Source organism: Phascolarctos cinereus, unplaced genomic scaffold (genome assembly GCF_003287225.1).
Source record: "Phascolarctos cinereus isolate Bilbo 61053 unplaced genomic scaffold, phaCin_HiC Scaffold_7;HRSCAF=346, whole genome shotgun sequence".
NCBI classification, from domain to species: domain Eukaryota; kingdom Metazoa; phylum Chordata; class Mammalia; order Diprotodontia; family Phascolarctidae; genus Phascolarctos; species Phascolarctos cinereus.
The window spans coordinates 91,307,955-91,335,537 of NW_027556180.1; the positions used below are offsets into that span (position 1 = coordinate 91,307,955).

General features: G+C 38.1%; 1 protein-coding gene across 1 annotated transcript in view; it reads right to left on the reverse strand.

Annotated features, from left to right (window-relative positions):
* The window catches only part of TNFSF11 (TNF superfamily member 11), a 51,159-nt gene that overhangs the window by 21,917 nt on the left and 1,659 nt on the right, over positions 1 to 27,583 (reverse strand). The window contains exon 2 of the mRNA XM_020977034.2: positions 13,083 to 13,250. Within this exon, the coding sequence (XP_020832693.1) occupies positions 13,083 to 13,250 (168 nt within the window). The remainder of the gene's footprint in view (positions 1 to 13,082; positions 13,251 to 27,583) is intronic.

The window sequence follows — 27,583 nt, forward strand, 5'->3', positions numbered from 1 at the left end:
CCTTATTTGTAAAAATGAGCTGGAGAAGGAAATGGTAAACCACTCCAGTATCTTTGGCAGGGAAACTCCAAATGGGGTCATGAAGAGTCAGATACGACTGAACAACAATAATGAAGAAGTGATAATGAATTATATGAAGCCAGAAAGAATTGGGGAGGGAGTGTTAACTTTAGACAATGCAGAGCACATAGTAAACAATAAACAATTCTGTCATTATAAGCCCAAAGGAGTTTAAATCTGAAGTGGAATCATCTGATCTAATTTCTTCATTCCATAGGTGAGCAAACCAAGGTCCAGAGAAGTGCAGTGTCTTCCCTGAAGTCACAGAACTGGAACTAATACTAATAAGAACCAGAAGTACAACCAAAGTTTCCCAAGTTCCAAAAATAATTCTCATTTATAATGCTTTATAGCTTACAAAGCACTCTCTTCACAGTTATCCTGTACAGTAGGTAACAACAGAAATAACTGAAATGTCTATGGAGCTTTACCATTTACAAGTATTTTGCATATACTACCTCTGACCCACTAGTATCACAATTCCTATTTCACAATAAGGAAACTGAGGCACAGAGAAGGTAACAGTCACACAAAGCCAAGCAGAATGTAAACTGATGTCTTTTTTCTCCAAGTCCATTGTTCTTTTTATGATGGGGGAGATGCATCATATATATGGGGGGGGCTAGATTCTAAAATCTCTGCATGATTTTTTTTTAATCTCCTGCAAATTACATTCCCTCTGAAGGAGGTGTTGAACAGCCACTGGCAAGTTGGAACAGTGTACGTGAAAGAAGTCAATAAGTAGGACTTGAAGCTCCAAGGTAAGGTTGGCTCTAAGCTTAGCAAGTGAGGGCTGAGTCACATGGGCTAAAGATGGACTTGAGACGTAGGGATAAGGCACCTCCACTTCTCAGATTTGCAAGGGTCCACTGGAGGTGGACATTGACATATGCAGGATTGGGAAGAACTTTCATGTCCTCATTCTCATGTTCATTCATTCCCGTGGTATACACTTACTGAGTGGAATGGTAGGTGGAATTTCTGCCTTATTTAACTCATTGTTTAATCATTTAAATGGAGATAGCTAGGCGGTACACTGTTTGACTTGGAGTCAGAAAGATCAGAGTTCAAATCCTGAGTCTATGGAGTCAGAAGCCATGAATTCAGTCTCTTACTAGCTGTATAACCTTAGGCAAGTCACTAAAACTTTCTCACAAAGTTTCCTTATTTGTAAAAGGTAAAGAATAATAGTACCTACCTTGCATGGTTGTTTTGAAGATCAAATTAAATAGTATATATAAAGTACTTTGCAAACTTTAAAGTGTTATGCAAATGATAGATATTATCAGGATTTCTCTCCCACCCTCTGTCTTTGTATCTCTTCACTCTTTTGCTGAGCCCCAATATTTGAATTCACATAAATTAAATGTGCAAATAATGTGGTCTCACTGTTTGCAAGACTGTTTCTTTGCACCCAAAATTTAGGCCAACAAAGACACGCAACCAAGCCTGATGCACCTGGTTTATTCTTGCTCCAAAAGAAAAAGACAGACATTATCCTCTCTGAGAGCCAAGAACACCGTGTCTCAGAATAGGATCACAATCCGGAATGAGTTCTCCACGACATTTCTAAGGTGGCCACAAAAACACCTGAAGATATCCTTACCAGAAAACACTAAGAACAGAGGCCAACATTACTAATTATCCATTTTCTTCTATGGCCTCCTGAAGTGATTTGGTTCTTTGTCAAGCACTGGTCTGTAGATTGGAGGGTCTGTGCACAGCACGAAGGAAGCCAGTTTAAGAACCTCTATCAAAGGACGAATAAGACAGGTGTAAATCCTTCAGTAAAATGAAAGGGCAACTTTGTGATACAAAGGATAGTGTATCATTGGAGCATGAGTCAGGAAGCCCTGAGTCCAAATGTGGCCTCAGACACTCAGCCAGCTGTGTGACCCTGGGCGAGTCACTTAGCTCTCCTGGCCTCAGTTTCCCCATCTGTAAAATGGGAACAATAATAATAGCCTCTACCACCCAAGGTGGTTGTGAGAATAAAAGTGCCATACAGGGTGTCCCAAAAGTCTGAGTACAGTTTTGAGCTTTAATAGCTTAAAAGTGCTCTAAGACAACTCATATAATGGGACATGCTGTATAAATGCTAATGACTAAGGAACTAGGGATTAGCCTTCCCACCCTGCTAAATGAAAAAGCCACAGGAGAGGCTCAAAACCCCTCAAAAACACTCTGTCAGAGTCACGGCCCAAAGCCTCTTCTGGATGGTTCAAGTATCAACAAGCCAACAATTCCCCCGGAGCCTTGCCTCCCCCAGCACAAATTCATAGCAGTCCCCAGATCCAGGCTCCCTCCCCCCAGTACCTGACCCTGCTGGACCCAGTTAAGAACCCTATACAAACCCATTCCCAATTCCACCTGCCCTCCCACTCCCACGGACCTGTCCCTTCTTATTGTGACTATTTCCCCTCCTAAAACTTCCTAGCTGTACTTTCTTTTTGCTGCCTCTGTCTCTTGGGTTCCCATCCTTCCTCACACTGAATTCTGAAATCCGAAACCTCATCTTAAACTGCATAAAGCCAGCAGGATAACTGACACACAGGCGCTTAATAAATGTGTATCGATGGTTTGAAATGGGATGTCCCATTCCACGTGGTGAGTTCATTGTGGAGCTGACTTCCTAGACCAATAATATTCCACTATACTGAATATTTGTTTTCCAAGTTTTATAAGCTATTCCCTTCACAGACTATACTTCACCCCAGGATGAATCACAATTAGAATATTGAATATTCCATTCCATCAGTGAACTTCTTAAGATGGGATCTTAGAGATCTTAGGCTGCATTTAGAGGGAGTGCTGGAGTCAGCTCTCTCAGAAGAGCAGGTTGTTCAATTTTCAGCATGAGCATTTACACCTCTCATTGTTGAGTTGTTTCAGTCCTGTCTGACTTTGTGACCTCGTTTGGGGTTTCCTTGGCAGAAACACTGGAGCGGTTTGCCATTTCCTTCTTCAGCTCATTTTACAGATGAGGAAACTGAGACAAACAGGTCTAAGTGACTAGCCCAGGGTCACACAGCTAGTAGTGTCTGAGGCTGGATTTGAACTCAGGAAGATGAGTCTTCCTGACTCCAGGATCAGCATTCTATCCACTGCGCCACCTAGCTGAACTGGCAAAAGCTATAAATGAAGACTTGGTTGTTTTGTTCACTTTTAGGCTAAAGAAAGTGATGGAGAAGATGTTAATAATGTAAATTAATTTTGAAAGTGTGTCATGCTTTTGGAGAGAGGGTTGTTAAACATTTACCAGCACATCCTTGGCTGCTTCCCAGGATTCCCCGTTTCTGTGTGCCCCTTAACCCAAGTATGTCTTTCCTTTTCCCTGGATTATTGCCTCTTGCATCAGGATGACTGTACCTCTGCCCATTTACACTCACACACATACAAACCCACACAAGACTGTGCCTATAACATGCCCCTTTTGAACATGCTCCTGTCTTAGCCTTCTCCTGAGATGCAGGGCACCACAGCCATGATGTTAGGGAAAAGGCAATAAGGTGGTAGATGTTCTGTAGGGGAAAAAATGTGGGTCTTGCTTCAGCTTTCCCATAAAGACAGCTTTCACAAAAAGCTAAATATGATTGGTGTTGAATTGCAGTTCCCAAAAGTGTCATGGCAAAGGACAATGAAATCCCATTAGAAAACCACTACATGACTAACATCTTGATTTGGGAACACCAGGGCCCCAGAAACTCAAGTTTCCTTGTGGGTTTACAAGAAACCTCCTTGGGATGTATGCTCTATGTATGCTAAGAGAGCCAAAAAAAAAGAGAGAGAGAGAGAGAGAGAGAGAGAGAGAGAGAGAGAGAGAGAGAGAGCTTTGTTTTCCTTATTTGTGGGTGTGTATGTGTTTGTGTGTTAACCATGTAGAAAAAAAAAAGATATGGTTTGAATCTGAAAGTTTCATTCATTAGCATCACAGAAGCAAGCAAGGTATATAAAGCATTTTATACCTTCCAAAATTTAATTAATTTCTTATTCACTTCTGAAGCTTTCTTAATTGGGAAAAGATTTCTTAGAAGAGTTTAGATGGAGATGCTGTGATTAGTACAAATGAAAAGCATCAAAAAAATTTTACTTGATTAATTTCTAGGTTTGTTTTTATTTTAAAGCTCCAAAATCCAAAAAGAAATTTGAATTTTTGAAAGCAAAATATATAAGTAGCTCTCAAAGAATACATAGAGATTCTAAATGCATAAGCCTAAAAGGAATCTTCTGAGAATCTCTAAGATTAAATGCTTTTATTAAATCAACCCTAAGCCTTTTCTGCTCTATGATAACCAGAATTTCTTTAACCTTTGTATGATAAAAAAAAACAACTTATTAACTGTAAAGCTTAACTCAGGATTTAGCAGAAAATCCTTTTGTGTTTCAACCCCTCTTGCTAAAAAACTTTGAAAAATATACTGATCCATGTTCCTGATTTAGTAAGTAGGGTATAGGGAATACTAATGAATATTTCTTTGATTACAGAAAAGCTTGCCAACTCTCAAGGTCACGATTCCCTATTCATCAGTCATCATTGTATAGAATTTTAGAAGTTTCAGGAGATAAAGCTGAATGGTCTGACCCCTTTATTTTAAAGATTAAGAAACTGAGCTCTGGAAAGGTTGTTATTTGGTTAAGGCCTGTCATGTGTTAAGTGAGAGGGGGAATGATTTAAACCCAGGTCCTCTGACTCCAAAGCCAATGCTCTTTGATTTTCATAATGGTCTGTTTGTGTCTTTGTTTTGTTTAAATCTCTGCTTTATTCTTATTTGCCTATTTCTCCTAAAAGTGAAATAAAAAATAAAAACTTCAGCTGAAGTATCACTATGTAATAACTTTGGCCCTCTGAAAGTTTTCCAAGTCCTCCTCTAAGAATTTTTCAAGACTTATTGCTTCTAATAGAGGTCTTAGACAGACCTGAGCAAGGGAAATATTTTCTACAGTTAGCCCAACCCACCTACCCAATAACACTGAAGGATCAGGCTGAGACAATACAACTTAGTACAAAGGTACCGTTGGGTTGGGAGCGGGCCCTCAATATCTGGAGATTTATGTAACACCTACCTACCATAGTGGATATACTCCACAATCATTCACTATTATATGACTGTCACTCAGCCACACAGACTACCATGGTCCCCAGAGATCTAGACTGGAGTTGTCAAGGACAAAAAAAGTTAACAAAAGTTAAAAAAAAATGGGCTGAATGCCTACTCAGGTTATTGGTGCCCCGTGCTCTTAGCAGTAATAACACTAGGATACATCTAGGTGTGATATGGACTGACACAGTTTTCTGGTATGTACATAAATTACTTTGGCTTCAGTTTTAAAGTGAAAAGAATTAAGTCAGTCCACTCAGGTTCCAATGACAATGATGACAGCTAATATTTATGTAATACTTAAAGGTTTATAAAGAACTTTACAATTATCTCACTTCATCCTAACATCAACCCTGGAAGATAGGCACTATTCTTAGTCCAATTTTACTGATGAGAAAGTGAAGGCAGACAAAAATTAACCAGAGCACAATACTTGGCACCCCCTAGATGCCACCCTCACTAATCAAGGATGTAACAGCACTTTCTAATGCAGAGTGCTTTATTCTTTGAGATCCTGGCCCCTGTACAGGCCATCCTTTTAAATTTCTCTGATACCATCTTTCAAGAAGGGCTTGTTTTCCAATGGTGTTATCCAATGTGGTAACAACAATTTACTGCCTGACACTAAATACAATGGAAGTAGTCTTCTAGCCAGTGTACTCATAACCTTGACCTTGTCACCAGCCCTGTGTGTTCCACATTTGTTCAGCAAATAAACAAATGGCTTTTATGAGGACTAGGGGTAAGGATGGGTGACAGGGAAGTCTGGTGGCCAGCATTCTCGTTGCTGCTTAAGGGATTCCTGAGCTCAATCCCAAGCTGGCCACTTCACTCCCCAAGACAGCAAGCCTTGGGAATACTGCCAAAAGCTGGAAACAAGAGGAAAAACTGAAATAACTTTATATTCTGGGTGCCAGATATGTACTAGGCTGTTGTTTTTTAATTGTCATAGAATGTTATAATAGACCTTATAAACTGCAGTTGGTAAGGTTGGCTCACTAAGAGGGTTTTAGACTTCTGTGCGAAGGGGAAAAAAAAAGCCAACAAAACCCAACCACAGATGAAAAAGAGAAAGAAAAAAACAGCATTACTTGTCTGACCAAAAACGTGCTATGTAAACACTCTTTCATGAGCACATCCGACGTAAAATTGTGTTCAGTATCTGTTTCCAGTGAACAGTCTGATCCCTTCATAATGTCTGAGGCAACCGTCCTGTGTTCACACTCCCAAATTAATGCTGTTCAAGGATGACTTTTATCTCCACACTTAGAACAAAAATGTAGACACAGACTGAATATCCTTGAGAGGTAAACTAGCAGCAAGAATGGTAGACGTTGAATGGAAAGAACTGGGTTCGAGTCTCAGCTCTGCCACTTACTAAGAATATCATCATGGGTAAGTACTTTAACCTCTTGGACCCTGGGCTTCCTCCTTTCTAAAATAAGAACAAAAATACTTACACTGCCTAACTCATAGGGTGGTTGTAAGGATTAAATGAGATAACACAGTGTTTTGTTAAAGTGCTTTGTGGAGGCTAATGATAATATGGTGTTAAGTATACTCTGGACTTAGCATAGGCTTCTTAAATGAAAAAATCTTGTTTTGCAAGGTGTGTGCAAAAGAATTTAATAACTATTCCCCAAAATAAATGCAGTATGTTAGGCATAACTGAGTTAGCATCATTAACTCCTTATAGCACAGTGCTGGGCAATAAATGCTTACTGACTGACTGAATGATCTCCTACAAGCAAGCTTTTCGGTTGAAGAAAGGAGATGTGTATTTTTTTTTCCTGTTGCCTTTCTGTTTGGGTGTAGGGATTTCAAAAGCACACACACACACACACACACACACACACACACACACACACTTTGTTCTTTGGCGCCACAAAAGAATTTTCCCTCGTTACATATTGTACAATCATATCAGTCACGTCTAACTCTTGATGACGCCATTTGGGGTTTTCTTGGCAAAGATATCAGAGTGGTTTGCCATTTCCTTCTCTAGCCCATTTTACAGATGAGCAACTACAAAAAACAGGATTACATGACTTGCCCAGGGTCACGTAGCTGGTAAGTGTCTGAGGCTGGATTTGCACTCAGGAAGATGAGTCTTCCTGACTCCAAGCCAGCCTTCTGTGCCTGTACCACCCTAACTGCCACACGTCATTTATTACTTATGATAAAAGGTCTAACAACTACTACCATAAATGGAAGAATAATTAGCAAATTGGAGAAGCATATCTTTATTTATCTTGCAAAGAATAATAATTTGCCAGTTATATCAGACCTTATGCTTTTATTGCCAATGGTCTGATTTGAATGAATCTAAAAGTCTTGTCTGTTCCAAATTTCTCCTCACTGACTTACAGCACATCAGATTCTTAGCACCAGAGTCATTCCTTTGAATGAAGGGATTAGGCTGTGTCTCCCAAAGGGCTCTGTTTAAATGCAAATGTTATATATTATCACCCGTACCTTTCTTATGATTCAATATTCTAAGGACTCATAATTTCCTCTTGAGGATACTCTAACGCCTTAATACAGATTTATCACTAGTCAGTCCCTTAACAAGGAAGAAGAGAAATGGGACATAGAACAGGTATGATTTGATACTGGGGACTGGGTAGGGAAAGGCTTACAGTAGCTCCGAGTGGGATAGAATAGTAGGGTCTCTAAATAGTTAAAAGGCAGCATAAGGGCACTGGACACCTAAGAGAAAAACATATAAGGGGATCTGAGAAAGAAGGAGAGGTCAGAGGACACTGAAGACATAGTTAGCCAACTTAATAGTACATTTTGGCCAATATAATAAGTCTCAGAGCCAGAACTAATTGTATATAACAGCACCTAAAAGTAATAATTGTACCTTAGTCTAAACTTTGAAATATGAGGTATATGGAAATTTAAACCTATGCTGACATGTCTCATGGACACAAATGGCATTGATAAAGATGGAATATCTTATTTAAATAAAAATCTGGCCTTCGCACTAGAATTATGAACAATACCTCAATGAATGAATTTGCCAATTGTTCTTTCAGGCATTTGATCTTTAATAGCACTTATAAATGTAGTTGTGTTTGATGAAACACATAATCAACATCCTGATATCACAGGAGATGATTATGCAACCTGTCCAAAGCAGTTCAGTTATTAAAAAAAAACCCTTTATATCACCTAAATCATGATACTGCAGGGAAGACCCCAAGTAGAGTGATAGACCAGGTCTCTCATGTACTTTTGTTGTAATGTTTATTAATAGTTTAATATTTTTCTTCCATTATTTGAACAGCCTCTGTTTGCCTGTTCTAGCATTACCTGTCTTACTTTGTAGATTATTAAAGAAGGCTCATGTCTAGCTATGTCACTGTCTTCAGTACAAAGTACAAGTTAGAGCTTAACAAATGCTTTTAGAGGGTAATGTTGAAGCATTTCCAGCCTCTTGAAGTACTCCACTGAACAAGTTTCCAAATGTCAACATTCATGCCCTTCTACTAAGCAGAGAAAGAGATAATGAACAGTCTAAAGCCTCTCTCATATAGCTGCTATACCCAACCTAATACATTTACCAGTTCTACATGGGGCGGTCATGTAGCACAGAGAATAGAGCACTGGGCCTGGAGTTAGGAAGAATTATCTTCATGAGTTCAAATCCGGCCTCAGACACTTACTTGCTGTGTGACCCTGCACAAGTCACTTAACCCTGTTTGTTTTGGTTTCCTCATCTGTAAAATGAACTAGAAAAAGAAATGGCAAGCCACTCCAGTATCTTGGCCAAGAAAACACAAAAAGGCATCATGGGGAGTCGAACATGACTGAAAAATGACTGAACTGAACAAGAAAAAAGCAATACAAATACACTGCAAATGATGATGATGGTTGCTCCCTACTAATACTCACTAATAATAATTGAAATTGAGCAATGATTACCTTTTAGGTTTACAAAGAGATTTAGATACATAATCTTACATGAACCTGATGACAACCCTCTGAGGCGTGTGCTATGATTGTCCCCATTTTACAGATAAGAAAAATGAGGCTCAGAACACAGTGACTATAACACTGCAAATAAAGGCAAATGAAGAGTAACAAAATTCTAGTCAGTATCAATATCATGCTACCAAAATTAAACAACTCATCTCTTCTTTATTTAGCAATCAATAAAGTAACTGATTTAGGGGGAATGTTCTTTCTTAAGATCAAGTCAACAAGTATTTATTTATTTATTTATTTTTTGGTAAGACAATTGGATTTAAGTGACTTGCCCAGAGTCACACAGCTTGCGAGTGTTATGCGTCTGAGGCCAGATTTGAACTCAGGTCCTCCAGACTTCAGTGCTGATGCTCTATCCCCTGCGCCCATCAACAAATGTTTATTAAGCCCTACTTGTGCCAGACACTGGAAAGACAAAGAGACGCAGAATTAGCCTGTCCTCTCAAGGAATTTACAGTTTTATACACCCCTTATTATCAACATATTTTAAAAGCAAGGCACCAGAGCATATTATCATGGGCTCTACCTGCTAAAAATGCGACTGTGATAATAAGAAATCGTTAATATACTCACACTTAAAAGGTTTCAGGCAGGAGACTTAAAAGAATATTCAGGGACTATGCTCTTTACCCTCCTATTTTGGGGAGGAGGGAAGGGGAAAGGTGAATTTATTGTATTTACTCTAGCCAAATGCCTGAGTTCACTTAATCTAATGACACAAGACACCAGGAAGAGGATGTGGGAGGAATTTAAAATACTTATGTGAAAAGCTAATTAGAGCATGGGCAAAATTTTGGAAGACAATTAGAATTTCACAGGTTCTAATGACTTTTGGAGGAGATCGTCAAACTGGACAGAAGACAAAAGACATCTAGAAATGGCAAAGATAACTGAGTAATATCATGTAATAAATTAAGCCCTTGTTCTGATTAAATTATTTGCAAATACAAGCTTCTCCCAGAAGAGAATTATATTTCTATAGTGCAGCAGCAACTTGGAAAGGAAGTTACTGGTGTTTGTGGTCTATTTTATCAGGAAAAAAAATGACTTTTTTGGTGGGTGGCAGAGGGAACTACTGACTTCTTTAATTTTATAGAAGGGATTTTTCCCCTTAAATGCTTGCAAGTTCCCAATGTTAGGTTACATTTTTGCTAAGTGCCACAGAGTCAACCAACTTGCTGATGTGCGTAAGTCTTATTGATTTTCCAAGTATGAAAACAAAAATTTCAGGTTAGCACAAAACTCTATAAATAAAATACCGCAACACACCCTGCGGTTGAAAAATTTGGTTTCCACTACCAATATCCTTTCCACTTAGAAATTCTAGACCAATAAAGCCCAAACTTTTTGGAGTTGCAGAGATATTTTGACTTGACTTTGACTTTGATTCTTTCTCTCTTCCCAACCTTCCAAAACACATACCCAACCAAAAGTACTGATGGGATTTTTAAATATTAATCTTTTTGGAGGATTTGTTGAATCTTTCATGGTGAAACAAAGAAAAGAAACCTTGGGGGTAGGGGAAACATCCACAAAATTAAGCCTGGGATATATTGCTATAGGTCCTTTATTCACTGAGGTAGATACAATTTTTTCTTTGATCAACCATCTAAACAATGTCAAGGGAAGCAAAGATCCACTTGTGAAAAAGTTCCTTAACTGTGTTCCTAGAAGTATAAGAGAAGTCATTGGTTTTACATGATCAACTCTGACCTTTAGTTTCCTCCTCCTCCTTCTTCTCTCCTCCTCCTTCTCCTCCTCCTCCTCCTCCTCATTATCATCATCACCATTTATACAGCACTTTCAAGGTTTGCAAAACACAGGACAAATATAATCTCACATAATACTCACAACTACACTGTGAAGTAGCCTCTATTATAAGCTTCACTTTACAGATGAGGAAACTGAGGCAGACAGAGGTTAACTGACTTGCCCAAAGTCATATAGCTTGTAAGGACCTGAGCCTGGATTTGAACTCAGATCTTCCTGACTCCAGGTTCAGTGGTTTATCCACTGAACAACAATCTGTAAGGTGTCTTAAAGTTCTAAAGTTAAAATATTCTATGATTCTCCTTTTAAAAAATATTTTTATTCTGAACTGAAACACTAAATAAGATGGACATTTCTATACACATAATAGTACAGAAAAAGGTTTATAAATGAAACTGCAAATCCCATGTAGCTTCTTATCTTTTAAAAATATAATTTAATTTTTCTTTTTAAAGATACTTAAATATAAATTAAATATAATAAATCCAACATGTAAATTTCAAAGCCACACTGCTTATCTATGATTGATTCCATGTTTTTCAATACATCCTACTCTGTAGAAGTGATGTCATTAATCTTTGCCTTTTCTTTCTCCCTTCTAACCCCTACTTTCCTTCCTAGTTTCTTTTCCTAAAAGAAAAGGAAAGTAGTTTTTTCCTTAATTTTCTCTCTTCTTCTCCCTCCCTACCCTTCTATGATTTCCTATCCTTATTGTTAACCATTTAATGACAACCCAAGCACTAAACAGAGTCTTCTCACTGGAGATGAAGTCTGAGGATCTGGGTTCAAATCCTGACTTTAGCACTTCCTAGCCATGCAACCTTTGGTAAGTCACTTCAACTGCTCCTCTTCCCACTCAATTCTGCAATGCCTCAGTTTCCTCATCTGTAGTATCTAGCTCACACGGCTGCTGTAAAGCATTTTATAAAGCGTAAACGAACATTTAATTATTTCATGCAAATCTTTCTTTGCTTTTCTAACATTGTATACAGTAACAGCAATATTGTTTTAAGAAATAACTGTAAGCAACTAAGCTATTTTGACTATTATAAACATCCAAATTAACTACAAAGGACAGGACAGATGAAGAATGACACTATCTGCATGCACACACACACACACACACACACACACACACACACACACACACCTATTTGTGTCCAATGGTGGCCATCTCTACAGTGGGGGGAAGGGGAAAAATGGGAAAAAAAAGTTTACATGATAACTTTTTCATATGTTCGAAGGCAATAGCAAATTATACATGGTGGGTTTGTAGTTTCATGTGCAATAATCTGTTTTATTGCACTATGTTGTGGAAATGCCTGTTTTATTCCATGAATTAAAAATAAATTTTTTTTTTGAAAGTGACATTTAAGTGTGGGCTATGATTATCTTCACTGGAAAGGGGGGGAAAATCTATTACGAAACAAATGTATACCCATATAAAGGAAATGAAGTCATTAAGTGAGACAACAATTTCGGGGACAGTGATTTCAAGCCAGCTAATTGACCCATCAACTCACCACAAACCAATATGTATTTCCTCCAAGTATGAATTCAAATCCATCTTCTTAAAAACAAAAAGAAAAGAAGAGGAAAGGAGGGGAGGAGAACAGAGAGGGGAGATGGGAGATGGGAGGATCCACTCAGAACTAATCTGGGGACTATCCAGTATTTGATGAGTCATCACAGGAAATGGGGAATTAAACTAGTTCTGCTTGGCCCCAGAAGGCAGAACCAACAACAGGGAGTGGAAGCAGCAAAGAAGCAACTTGAGTTTGATGTCAAGAAAAAACATCCTAAGAAAAAAAGCTATCCAAAAGTGCAATGTGCCCACTCAGGAAGGAGTGGCTTCTCCTTCACTAGAAGACCATTTAATGACCCTTGGTGCCATCTCTTGGATAGGAGATTCTTTTCTAGCCAGAGATTGGAATAGACACCTTCTGAAGCTCCTGCCAGTTCTGAGGTTCTGTCCTGCCATGAAGGTATTGACCAACACACTTCTATGTTGACTCATACACAAAAATACTTTCTTTTTCTTAAAGGATAATCGAAGTCAATTGTATTTGAATGGGTTTAATTCTGAAGACTGGAAGGGCAAACCCCCCATCTTCCCCCATCCAGAACCCTTCAACCACAGAGAGAGGTGGGCACACTCACCTTCTGCAATGCTCCTTGAAAGGCCTGTTTGATTCTTCGACAGGGATCAGACATTAATTTTGCATCCTGACCCTCCAGAGACGTGTCTTGCAAATCTGAGTTTTCATGGAGCTTGAAAAGTTTTATAAAGCAACAGGTGTCATCATCTGAAATCCTGTTAGGGTCCATCTGAAATAATATTTTAAAGGATGTTAGAATGGCTGTTATTCATCCTGCTATTTAACAAAGTGTTGCTTAGGCACAAAGTCATTTCTTCAAGATGTCTCATTTCCCCAGCAGCATATTAAAAACCCAGTGCAATATAACTCAAGTTGCTTCACTTCAGTCTGAAGGGTGATTACATACTCTCCACAAAGAGGTGGTGAGCACAAGTAAAATTCTTTAAGTATCTTTTACCATAAAATTAAAGATTTTAATATTATGAGTAAGAGGAAATGAATGGATACTTCAAGAGGGTAGGAAAAATGTCTTCTTTGTATCTCCACAATGTCCAACACACCACTCTGGCTATAAGTGTTTGAGAAACATTGGTTGAATGCATGAATGGATTAATTGCACAGCCAGTGGAAATAGGGAAAGGGTACATTTTTTCACTGCTGATTGCCTCTAGGATAAAATGTAAACCCCTCAGCTTCTCAATCTCAATTCTCTACATCTCTTCACAAGCCAGCTCCATCTGACCTCTCCAGCTATTTTTTCATATCATTCCCTTTTATATAACGTGTTCAGAGCTCTGAATTCAAACTGGCTCATTTGCTGGCTGTCGTGATTCCAGCTCTTGATTCCATGCCTTTTCAATGACTTTCTTTTATTCTTGGAATGAATTCCCTTCCTCTCCTCCATATATTAGAAACCTTAGCTTCCTTCTTGAAGAAGATAAGGAAGAGCCTTCTATAGGAAGCCTCCCATCCTCTGCTCTCTCGTTTTTCATATCCTCTTCTATTTCATTATCTATGTCCATGTGGCTCTCTTAGACAATAAACTCCTTGAAGGCAGAAACCTTTGTTCCTGTCTTTCTATCCCCAGCACAAAGCACAGTACTTTGCCCAGAGGGGGAATTTAGTAAAAGTGTGTTTAACCTTGTAACAAGCCAGCTAGATGGCAAAGCAGATGGAATGTTAGGCCTAGAGCCAGGAAATCCTCAAGTCTGTTCTTTGACAGATTTACAAGCTCTGTGACCCTGGGCAAGTCACTTAACCTCTGTCTATTTTAATTTTCTCATTTGTAAAATGGGGATAGTAATAGCACCTACTTCCCAAGGTGGTTGTGAGGAGCAAATGAGATAACATTTGTGAAGTGTTTTGTAAACCTTAAAGCACTATTTTAATGCTAGCTATTATTATTCCTTTTTTAGCTAACCATATTTGTTTGCATAATTTCACCCTTTTTCTTAGTAAAGAACATGGTTGAGGTGGAGAGGATCTGTGCTTCCAAGTAACAAGCCGGAACTAGTGGTATAACTTTCATGTTTGTAGAACCTTGGGATAAATATTTTTTAAGCCCTCTTCCTTTTTCTTTTTATCAATTATTCTCACAACTTCAAACTACTTCCTAATAACAACCAAAGCAGCAATCAGTGGGGAAGTATCATGTCTACGTACGGTGAGGGTAACTTATAGTGAGCCATAACACATTTACTTCTCAGATTACAGATAACAAAATACGCATGGCTGAGGTGGTGGAGCATGCAAGGTGAATTCTACTTTTGCTTTAGTGTTTGTACAAACATGGCCCAGAACCCAGACTCTGGGTTTACACAGACCAAGCTCGATCTTAGTGGTTTCCCATAAATCACTCTTTGATTCATCACCTCCCCTCTCCATCCAAATTTCCCGCCCTGTAAATCTTAGAATTTGCTTTATTTTCGCCTGATCTTGGATCCACCCTAAAAACAGGGAAATATAATTGTGTCTGTCTACTCAAAGAAAGGTTAAAAAAAAAAGCCCTTCATTTCCCAAGCAAGCACTCAAATAATGTCCCTTACAGTGAATAGCCTTTTTTTCCCCTTAGTCAAATATTCAGATGGGTCTGTCATCTCATCCATTTGGATGATATCCGGTGATAAGAGATCACAGACTTTATTTCACCTTATCAAAAATAGAAATTATCCACAAAGGATTTAGAGGAAGAGAGACAGAAACAAAAGAAGATGAAGAAGATGGAGAAGATGGAGGAGGAGAAGAAGGAGAAGAAGAAAGGGAGGAGAAGAAGAAGAAAAGGAGGAGAAAAAGGAGGAGGAGGGGAAGGAGAAGGAGGAGAAGAAGGAGGAGGAGAGAGGAGAGAAAGGTGTAGTTCTTTGAAACACTTGAGACAGCTATAATGTGACTCCTAGTCCTCTCCAGACCAAACACCCCTACTTCTCATAGGGCATGAACTCAAGTCCTTTCACCATCCTGGTTGCCTTCTTCTGATCACTTTCTTGCTCACCAATGTCCTTCCTAAACTGTGACGAACATAATGCTCCATGCATGGTCTGATTAGAGCAGAGTACAACAGGACTATTACCTCTTTATTCCAGGAAGTTAAGCCTCCCCAAGCAACCCAGGAACATTAGAATTAGACTTTTTATCTATTTAAGCCATCTCACACTGTTGACTCATATTCCACCTGGAGTTCACTAAAACCCCCAGATCTTTTCTTTTTTCCACATGAACTGCAACCACCCAATCCCCATCCTTAATCTGTGAAGCAATTTTTTAAGCCAAATGTGAGACTTCATCTTCATCCCTTTTATATTTCAGCCCAATATATCAAGATCTTTTGGAAACCTTACTGTCCTCCACTGCATGAACTATCCCTCCCCCATCTTTCTGTCATCTGAAAACTTCAGCTTTTATTTAAGTCATTGATAAAACCATTAAATACCACTGAGTCACACATAAATCTCTGGGGCAACAATACTGGAGACTCCTTTCCAAGTAGACATAGAAATACTAATGACTATTTTGAAAAGTTTGGCTGTCTTTCAAATAATCCCAACTCCATCTCTGTTGTATCTTTCCATCATTTCCAGATTAATGACAAGATTTTATCGAATACTTTGATAAAATCTAAACAAACTACGTCTACATCATTCCTCTGATCTACTAACACTGTCCAAAAAGAAAAAAAAAAGATTAGTTTGGCATGGCCTGCTCTTAATGAAGCAGTATTGCATCTTTATAATCACAGCCTTTCTAAATATTCAGTAATCAACTCTTTAATAATACATTCCCAAATTTTGTCAGAATTGAAGGCAAGTTAAATACCCTATAGTTTATATACTCTGTTCTTCCCCCACTTAAAATAAAGACATTCACTCTTTTCCCTATACCTATTCTCCACAGTCTTTTAAATTAGCAATCACATTTGACAGCATTTTCAGTATGTGTGGATTTGTTTGTCTGAGAAATTTAATTGGAATCCATCATAAGTAGCTAGGTGCTCTTTTAACAATCATTTTATGTATATTGGGTATCAAATCACTATTAGCCATCCTTGTTCTGTGCTTTTCAAGGTGAAAGTCTTTTAGACTCATAGTTACAAACCTATGGTTTAGATACCCAAAAGAAAAAAATTCTCTGAAAGTCAGTGGAGAAATAATTCTTTATTGTCTGCTAAGCCCTGCTTTCCTCTATGGAATTATACAGTCCTCCAGACATACAATAAGTGCTACACTAAGCTTTGGGGCTCCCAAAAGGGAACTTTGTGTGTGGTTTTGCTAGTCAACACCTTTCCATTTAAGACTTGCAGAGGCCACATAATTCATAGTAATAGTTGAGGGTAAGGTCTTAGTCTGCTATTCCACATGGTGGCTCTGTCTTTTTCTGGCCCTCTACCTCTGAGGTCATGTCCTCAATCCTCTTATGTTCGACAGGCTGTTTCCAAGAAGTTGGTATTGTTGAGGAAATCCCCTCTCTTCTCTCTAGGAGGTTAGGTCTAGGAACTCTTACCAGCCCACTACTTCACCCATCTGCTAGCATCTTTCCATCTGAGAAGTTCTACTGCCTCTTCATAGTGGCCAACTCTCAGGAGGAGCCATTCCCCGGGGGATTTTGTGCAAATATAAAGACTTTACCCCCTAACCAACAGTTCAGATTCACTGTATTTGTTTGTGTTCCAGCTGGTCTGCCCTTTCCATTTGATCTAACTCTTCCCTTTTATATTCAAAAGAGCAACTCAGATCCATTATAGCTAGGACTCAATCAACTATTTTCAATGAGATGCAAATGAGTCAACAAATACCCAGGCCAACTTTCTCCCCACATTTGGTCAAGCAGAGGTCCTCAACTATCTAAATACAGGCTACTGGGATATTTACATCTTCAAACAAAGGATGCCAAATAATGGCCCATATCCTTTAATCTCACCAAATCTAACCAACCATTCCCAGAAAGGGGTACCTTCTACATGGGAAAGAATGAAATATTAGAAATTGTTGCACAAGAGTTAAAAAAAGAAGTTAACAGGAATAAGGTAGAATCGATTCATTTTTGAAAGAAGTGATATGAATTAGATTTAGAGAGAAATGTCGGGAAAATTCAAATTGAAAAAAAGTCCAAAAAGCAGCATTTTCTCTAAAAATTTAAAAAGCAATTTTATCAGTTTATTGCAATAAAATATAGTAAGAATTCGGGATCAACAAAAATAGTAAGAATTGAAGAAATGGGCCAAACAATTTCTGGGGGATTTTGCTTTTAACAACCATTTTAAAACTAGAAAAAAAAATCAACAGTAGTATTACATATAAGTTTGAGTCCTAAAGAAAACAAGTGAAAGACCACTTGTTATGATTACAGCATAACATTCAACCAATCAATAAACATTTATTAAGCACCTACTGTGTGCCAGGCACTAGTCACTGTCTTTAAATTTTATTTTATTTTCAGATTTCAGTGGTTCAATAAAATCAGTGAGAATTGTAGAAATCAAACTTTTCCTGGAAAGAGTGTTGCCTTCATTAAATGGGATAGAATTTCTTCTCAAGGGACTCTAAACTTCTTGAAGGCAAAGACCATTTTAAGATCATAGAATCACATATTTAGAGTTGAGAAGGAACTCAGAAGTCACTGAGTCCACCTCATTTTTACATAGGAGAAAACCGAGGGCCCAGAGAGTTTTACTACCCTGCTCAGATAGCAGATCCAAGTGTGTGACCTACAATCTGACACCACAGAAGGGATTACATTCAAAAACAACCCTCCTCATTTCACAAAGGAGGAAACCCATCCAGGGGAAGTACCCAAGATCCCACCAGTAGAAGGTTGCCGAAGCAACATTTGAACCCGGCTTCTCCAACTCCCCACCTTTTCAATTCATACCACCTTGCCTTTCAAATAGTTGTTGAAGAAGAAAAAAAAAAAGACTATCTGAGGAGAGAACAAACAATTGCTTTTCACAACTATTCAAATTCACTTGCCAAAAGCCTGAAGCAATAAATTCAAGGGATTCTACCAGTAGCTGCCAGAATAAATTTCTTTATGAAAATTGAGAAAATCCCTAACATCTTTATCTAGAAATTCAAAAAGGAAAATTGCATGATCAGGACATGAAGAAAACTGAGCAGAGTGACAATCACTCACTGTAATGATGATGATGATGATTAGTATTCTTCTTCCAAGGAATTCTGAACATTTCAAGGATGTTCTTTTTTAAATTCCTAACTTTTAATAGTACAGTTCAAGTGGGGAAAGAGGCAGCTAAGTGGTATAGGTAATAGAACTGGAGTCAGGAAGGCACAAGTTTAAATTCTCCCTTAGACACTAGCTCTTGTGATCGCCCTGGGCAAGTCATTTAACTTCTTGAGGGAAATGTACTCTGTGGTCCCTTCCAGCTTTAAATCTATGATCCTACGGTCCTGGGAAAAGGCTGTTGTTGTTTGTCCTTCATTCTCAAAGAGGACTAGGAAATCAAGAAGGTGATGTCACAACTTGCAAGTGAACTGGATTTAAGTGAAAGAGGACTGCGCAAAGTCACCAGCATCACTTTCTCCTCCAGAGCCATCTGGGTCCAGTAGCAAGATACAGATGAGGATAACTGGAGATGGGCCCCTGGGAAAAGGTTACATACAGCTGGGAAAGGGTTACCTTGCTAATTCCAACAGTGATGGCTTGAGAAATTCCTGGGAGTTTTTGCAAAACTGAAGTCTAAATTAGAAAGCTTACAGCCATGTTCAACCACGCATATGGACTTTCTTCTCTCAACTTCACAAATATGAAAATTATCTCCATTAGTAATAGATTAACTACCTAGAAAGAGGTACATGGAAAGCAATGATGTAAGATCAATATTTATTTCTCATGTTTCATTTAAAATAACTGACATGAATTAGAAGATACAAGGATTACCCAAGAGGAAATTCTTAGACAAACAAACAACTGCTTACTTATGAGGCGTGACTTGAGAGTCAGAGAATGTAGGACCTGAGGAAGTTCGTGATAACTTAGTCCAATCATTCATTTTATAAAAGAACGGAAGGAAGGAAGAAAGGAAGGAAGGAAGGAAGGAAGGAAGGAAGGAAGGAAGGAAGAAGGAAGGAAGGAAGAAGGAAGGAAGGAAGGAAGGAAAGGAGGAGGGGAAGGAGGAAGGGAGGGAGGGAGGAAGGAAGGAAGGAAAGGAGGGAGGGAGAGAGGAAAGGAAGGAAGGAGGGAGGGAGGAAGGAAGGAAAGAAAGAAGGAAGGAAGGAAAAAAGAAAAAAGGAAGGAACAAACAGGAAAAAAGGAAGGAGAGAGGGAGGGGGAAAAACAAACATTTATTAAGCACGTACTATGTGGAGATAGTGTGCTAATCACTTTAATAATGTGCTCTCATTTGATGCTTACAACAACCCTGGGAGGTGGGTGCTATTTTTATCCCCATTCTATAGTTGGGGAAACTGGGATAAACAGAAGTTAAATGACTAACCTGGGGTTAAACAGCTATCAGATCTGAAACCAGATCTGAACTTAGGTCTTCCTCCTGACACCACGCCCAGAGCTCTATCCATTGGACCACTTAACCCAGAGAGAAACGAAATGACTTGGCCAAGATCAGTCAGCTAGTAATCATCAGAGACAGGATTAGAACCCACATCCCCTTAGTCCAACACTTTTTTTTCCCTAACTTCATAATATCCCTTCCCCTCCCCCCAACAAAAAAATCCTAGACAACAAATTCAAAAGATTGCTGTGTCATCAGACACTAGGGAAAGTATCAGAGATAGAGACCTTAGTACGGATAATTTTTGGAAACAATGCCACCACACAAATATGGCCGATGCCAGTGTATGTAGTGCGCTCTCACATATTAGTCAAATTTAATTCTTGCTGACAGTATGAAACTTGGTGCCAGAGATAATACCATTCCAGCAACATGACCTTCCAACACAAAATAAATGAATAGTCTTTTCTTTTTTCTTTTCAAAGGAACTGTCTCCAAATATTGTTGGAACTCCTAATATTAAATCTCTTTGAAGGAAAAATGCACATATACTCACAAATGCAATAACAAATAACACTGACTTATAACCCTAGTTGGGGGTTGGAAGGATAAGGGAAGGGGGGCCACCTATATTTGGTGGCCATTACAATGGTTTTGTAATTTTGGGTATCACTGGAAATGAAAGCAGAAGTCCATCTATTGATGACCACAAGTGAAACAAATGACCACAAAAGATTACGATATTAGTCAACAGGCATTTATTAAGCATCTACTATGTACATGATATTCCTACAAAACAGGGATTTTATGCCAGTTAATATAGGTGATAATTTAGCCATCTTCCTCTTTTTTTAATGAAAGTTTAATAGTTGGGCCAGTACTTATTTAAAATGTTACTAATGCTGCAAAAACACTCATGAAAAGACCCGAGTGGAGAAATTTACAAACACTCTCATGGTGATGCTGAATAGATGTAAATCATGTTACAATTCAGCAATATCATAAGAATCAAAGTTGAGGATGACCCAGTGGATGATGAAAAGATACATGGAGGGCAGAGGTAAGCTCTTGCATGTTTCTAATGATCCTCTTTGGGGAAATGTATGATTGGTATAAGGAGATGGGCCAGTCATATGATTAGAACAATGGATAATAGATGGATAGCCAATGATTTGATTAGAAAAAGCCTTCCAGTATAGTGGTTAGATCCTCCATAGAGTATCTATAGAAGAATATGGATAAAAATTACACAGGAGGAAAAAAAATCATGGGTGGGTTATAATCTGTACCAAAGAAGAAAATGTCTGTATCCATATCTTTTGGGAGGGAAAAAGAAAGAAAAAGTTTCTAAATAAATTAATATACAGATACAGATATAACTATGCTCTAATGGGCAGTGAGGTGGCACAATAGATAGAATGTTGGGCCTGAAGTCAGGAAGACTTCTTTCCTCATGTTCAAATCTGGCCTCAGATACTTATTAGTTGTGTGACCCTAGGAAAGTCATTTAACCCTGTTTGCCTCAGTTTCCTCATCTATAAAATGAGCTAGAGAAGAAAATGGCAAACCATTCCAGTATCTCTGCCAAGAAAATACCAAATGGGGTTGCAAAGAGTTGGAAATGACTGAACAAGAAAAATACTGTGCTCTTATGCATAAAATAATTCTTATAAACACATTTAATTCATTCTATTTACAGATATTTTTAAATATGCACGGTATTCATCTGTTCATCATGGTATATTCAAATATTGGCTTATCCAGTGAACCACTGGTGTCAGACTGATGGGAAGGCATTCACAAGAGTCACCCTGGATGAATAGGCATCTTTTATTGGCGGAGTACCTCATCAGGGTTCCATTAGAGTCTCAAAGTAAATGGGCAGATCCTATCTCCTTCAGTAAACTCCTGGAGTTCAGGGATGTGATTTTTTTTTTAAATCCTGGTAGTCTACTACACCAAGCTCAGTGCCATGTACAGAGTAGGCAGCTAATGTTTTCAGAATCGAATTAAAATATTTTAATTTAGACATGAACATAGACTTTTATTTTATGGGGAAAAAATCAGAACTTACAACTTTCTCACCCTAGTACCTTTGCAGCCCACCTATGCAGCAGTTACCCTTCTGAAAATAAAGGCCAAGACAGAATGCAGTCTTGTATGGGGAAGTACTTACACTCTAATGCTGTAAGTCAGTAGGGATGTCTATGCTAAAGAATGGGTCTAATCTGAGCGAAGGCATTAGCCACCCAGCAGCACTCACTTCTGGTTCCTAGGCCTCTATGTACATGATTTACAAGGCTGATAATCAACAAAAGTAATTTTTAAAAGTCTGTGCTTCTTGTTATGTTTAATTACTCAGTAATCAATTAATAGATTTCTGTCAAATATACAATTTCTGTATGAGGATTAGATCATTTGCTATTTCAGGTAAATTATTTGAAAAACCTCAGTAATGTTTAGTGAGTACAGAGTAATTATATCTAGTCATGTTTGAAATATGGCACAGTATTGGATGGCTTTGTATCTTAATTATCTCTATAATTGACTGATATTTAAATGACAATTACTGGTTTCCATACTTCCTATAAAATGAGCTAACCTTTTCGTATTTCATCACAACCTTCTTATTCATCTCTATAGGGTTAAGTGAGGCAGGATGTTTGACATTTCTACCACTATGTTATCTGTGAGTTCAAACAGGCAGCCCCCACACCCCTGCATCAGATAGCTTTATGTAAGTCACAGCACTCCTATGGTTTGTGCATACAAGGGACAACAGTGAATAGGTAAAATTCAAGTGTTTGGAAAAGTTTCAACTCCAGTTAAGCATTCAATTAAACCTATGGAGGTTTAGAAATAGTATATTCACTTACAAGCAACATTTGAAAAGACATATCCCTTTGTATACTAAAAAATGAACAATAAATGTGTAACCATAGTTTTATTTTTCCTTCTGAATGGTGGTAGAGGATGACTATACATTGCTTTTTTCCCCTCTAGAGATGGGCATAACACAAAAACCATTAAAGCTCATTCATTTTTTTACTGTTCAAATCAATCAATCTCATAAACAGTCATTCATTAAGTACCTTTTTGCTGTTGCGTTGTTTTTCAGTCACATCTGACTTTTCATGGTTTCTTTTTGGCAAAGACACCAGAGTGGTTTGCCATTTCCTTCTCCAGCTCATTTTACAGATGAGGAAACTAAGGCAAACAAGGTTAAGGGACTTGCCCAGGGTGACACTGCTAGTAAGTGTCTGAGGCCTGATCTGCACTCAAGAAGATGAATTTTGCTGACTCTAGGCCCAGTGCTCCATCTATTGTGCCACCTAGCTGGCCCTTATTAAGCACCGACTAGTGTCGACATTGTGTTAGGACTGGAGGTACGAAGAATGAAACCATCCCTACTCTCAAGAAATGCATATTAAAACCATGTTCATATGATGAAAATAGGAGATAACAATTCTAAATTTTATCCCCTATAAGATAATAATAATGGCTGTGCCTTTAAATGAACTGTCAAACTAAGGCTGACAATTCATAAAGTCTCATAACCTCTCTTTGCCTAGGAAACAGGCGGCTCAGTAGAAGGAGCGCTGGGCCGGGAGTTAGGAAGATCTGAGTTCAAATCTGGCCTCAGACACTTACTAGCTGGGTGACCCTGGACAAGTCACCTAACCTTGTTAGCCTCATTTCCTCATCTGTAAAATGAACTGGAGAAAGAAAGGGGAAACCATTCCTGTATCTCTGCCAAGAAAACCCCAAATGAGGTAATGAAGTGTTGGACATGACTGAAAATGACTAACAACAACAAACCCAGAATACCAGTACTGGGTACCTTTTCCTCATTGTCTTACCAACCACAAACATTTATGGTAGAGCATTGTGCATTAGCGTACAGAAAAAAATTAAATAAGACAAGATCTCTACCCACATGTAACTTACAATTCAGTAACTGAACATACTATACGCATGAACAACTATAATATAAAATACCAGAGCAAAAGAACTATATACAGCAAATATAATTGTTGACTATAAATGTGTCATTTAACACTAGCTATTGACATGTTCAAATAGATTTGGAAATACCAAATAGGTAAGCCACAAAACAAGTAAACTCAATGGAAATTAATTTATGCTTGATCTTTTAGTTGGTGCCACATTCCAAAGCAAATTCAAAAAGAAGCATGAATTTCATAGTAGTAGCAGCAGCAGGAATAGCAGTAGCAGTAGTAGCTAGCATTTATATGGCACGTACTATATTTCAGTAATGTGCTAAGTGCTTTACACATATTTTATCTGAGCCTCACAACAACCCAGGGAGACAGGTACTATTATTATCCTCATTTTACAGTTGAGGAAACTGAGGCAAGCTGAGGTTAAGTGACTTGCCTAGAGTCACCATAGCTAGTAAATGTCTGAGACTGGATTTGAACTCATGAAGATGAGTCTTCCTGACTCCAGGCCCAGCACTCTACTCACTGGCATTGAAGCATTTAAGGTTTAGCGGTGCCATTTATCACTTTTGTGATATTGGCCAAGAGACTTTCAGCTACTGGACCTTATTTCACTCATATATAAAATTAAGGGACTGGACTAGGAGATCTTTAAGGTTCTTTCCAGCTCTGGCATTCTATATTATACAAAACTCCTCCAAAAATCTCAGAGGTCTCATATTAGCCATATGTTTACTGATATTTAAATAGAAATTCCACATAGATACATAAAGTACTTGCAAACATATTCCATGATATTTTCATTTAAATGAATTGCTTCCAGCAAATCCTCCCCTAGGAGATGACCTTTGTAAAGTGTTACTCTGATGCAGCATAGAGTCATCTTCATGGCATTTGATGAATATTTATTCTTCCATTAAAGTACAATGGAAAACCAAGTCCTCACAACATTTAGGAAATCCTTTCTACTAGAATTGGATGACCAACATTAAAAACTTCAAATGAGGTAATATTCTGTTAGATTTTTATTGAGGACATTATAAACTACTTACTTCATCACCCATGTTGGTAGCCTCAGAATCATTCTTAACCTTTCCCTTTCCCTTACTTCCCATATCCAATCAGTTGCTAAATCTTGTCTGTCCAATCTGCCTCCTTCTCTCCATTTACACCTCTTGGAGTCTCTTCCTTCTTGGATCCATCCTCCACTCAGCTGACCAAATAATCTTCCTAATGCTCAAGTCTAGTCATGACATTTCCCTGCTCAAGCTTCAATGACTCCCTATTACCCTTCAAATAAAATAAAAACTACTTGGTCTAGCATTAAGATCCTCCACAATTTGGCTGAAGTCAACCTTTCTGGTCATATTTAATGTTATTTTACCCATGCTTTTTATATTTGAGCCAACCTGAAGTCTTAATAGTGATACAAGCACACTTGTTTAAAAATTTCCTTATTTTTCTTGTTTTGTTTTTGATCTGTTTTCTTTTGCAACATGGCTAATATGGACATATGTTTTGCACGACTTCACATGTGTAATCTATATCAAATTGCTTCCCTTCTCAAGGAAGGGGTGGAGGAAGGAGAGAGAATTTGGAACTCAAAATTTTTAAAAATGAATGTTAAAATTTTTATATGTAATTGAGAAAAATAAAATAAAATGTAAAAATATATATATTTGAACCAAGCTAAGATATTAGTTGTTTCCTATAAATATCCAGCTTCCACGTTTTTGCACAAACTAGAATATACTATTCCTACTCTGTTCCTCTTGGAATTTTTACATACTTTCAATGCTACACCAATATGTCACCTCCAATAGGCCTACCCTAATCCCCTAATACTCTCTTCCTCCTCAAATTACCTTGTATTCACTTGTCCATGTGCTTGTTATATTGCCACTCAGACAATCTCCTCACACATATACAGAATGCAAGCTTTCTGAGGGCAAAAACTATTATTTTTCATCTTTACATTCACAGTGCCTATAGCTTTTCTTGCACATAGTAGGTACTCTGCAAACATTCATTTGCTGAATTGCACTGACTCACCAAGAGACATGCACACTATAGAAAAAGATTTGGGGATCATTCTTTTCTAAGCAATGCTTTTGAATTTTGAAGGGTACATAAGCCTGCTTATTTTTTAAATACTACTAACATTACGCCTTACAGCAAACAATGTTTCATTCAGCTAGCTGGAAGTTTCATACCACCAACCATCTCTAATCTGACTTACTATCTTAGGAAAAAAATCAGTGATAGCAGCTCACCACCAACTCTTTTCCTCCCACCTTGCCATGTTTGTTTCCTGTTACTGCTCAACCCACTCTTACTCTGTTCCTGACAAAGAAGCCTGCTCTAACTGGTCCTATGAGTTCCTCCTTACTCTCCCACCTTCCCTCAACTTCCCCTCTCCTAAATGACAACCACTTTAGAATCTCACCTCAGGAAACCTTCAATCAACTTACTCTGCAGAGCCAATGCAAGGCACTTCAGGTTGCTTACCTTTGTTTACAAGTTTCACATTATCTTGCTTGTGTTTACCATCTACTTTCTGAATATTGTTCTATTTTGTTTGAATTCGATTTTAGAGCCCTTGTAAACTCATTGTAAACTCCCTTAAGGAGGACCACCCAATTAGCTGAATCAAAACACATTCTTTGACAAAGGATATTCCTTAGAAGTACATTTTATTTCTATGAAATCAAGACTGTCATAGAGAATTTGTGCCATACGGTTGCTGTAAACAAGGTTCATGTTTTTCTTCTTTCTATCCTCCAACAGCACTTACTATATAGCTAAGAGTTCAATAAATGCTTGCTACATGATGCATTTTGAACTCCCATCCCAAATCACCTAGTAGTATTAAGTGATACACAACATAGGCACACAATAAATTTAAACTGAACTAAAACATAAAAAACCACCACAACTAGGACAATATATGCATTAGTTAGTAGTGTCTGCCACTGAATGAATTGCATTCTAAAATGATTGTGGTAAAGATGTCAATTGCTTACATTTTGAGTAAATTATTTTAAAAGTAGACCTTTTTTTAAACGTATCTTGTCTCAACATAAAATCATCATTTGTTACCTTCTAAATATTGCTGTCTTGAGCGTCAGGATATATATAACTACTTTCCCTTTAAGAGACAACCAAAAATATTTCTGCAGGCAAGCTATTCAATGAACACTCAGCAAAATCCCACAAACCAAGAGTTACTGCCTTCTTTTCAGCCCTACACACTTGCCAATACATACATATGTACATATATACACACTTAGACATACATACATACACACACACACCATGCCACTCATCTCCAACAGTTCAGGGAGCTCCCCAAATTAGTGCACCCCAGCTTGGTAATCACCTTTCTATGAGCCTGAAAGCCAAAGAAGCCCGACTTCAACTTTCTTTTCCCATAAAGAAATGCACAGTCAGCCCCCCACTTCCTCTGAGAAAGAATTTAGAGTAGCAGACAAGGGGATTTAAATGAATCCAACCAGCTGCACTGCAATTTCCAAGAAGACAAGGACTTAAAAGTGTAAACCACCAGAAAGCATAATGTTACAGCCTTAACCATGCCTTTTTACTATCTCCCTGCAGTTCTGATCCATAGAGCAAGTCTTGCAT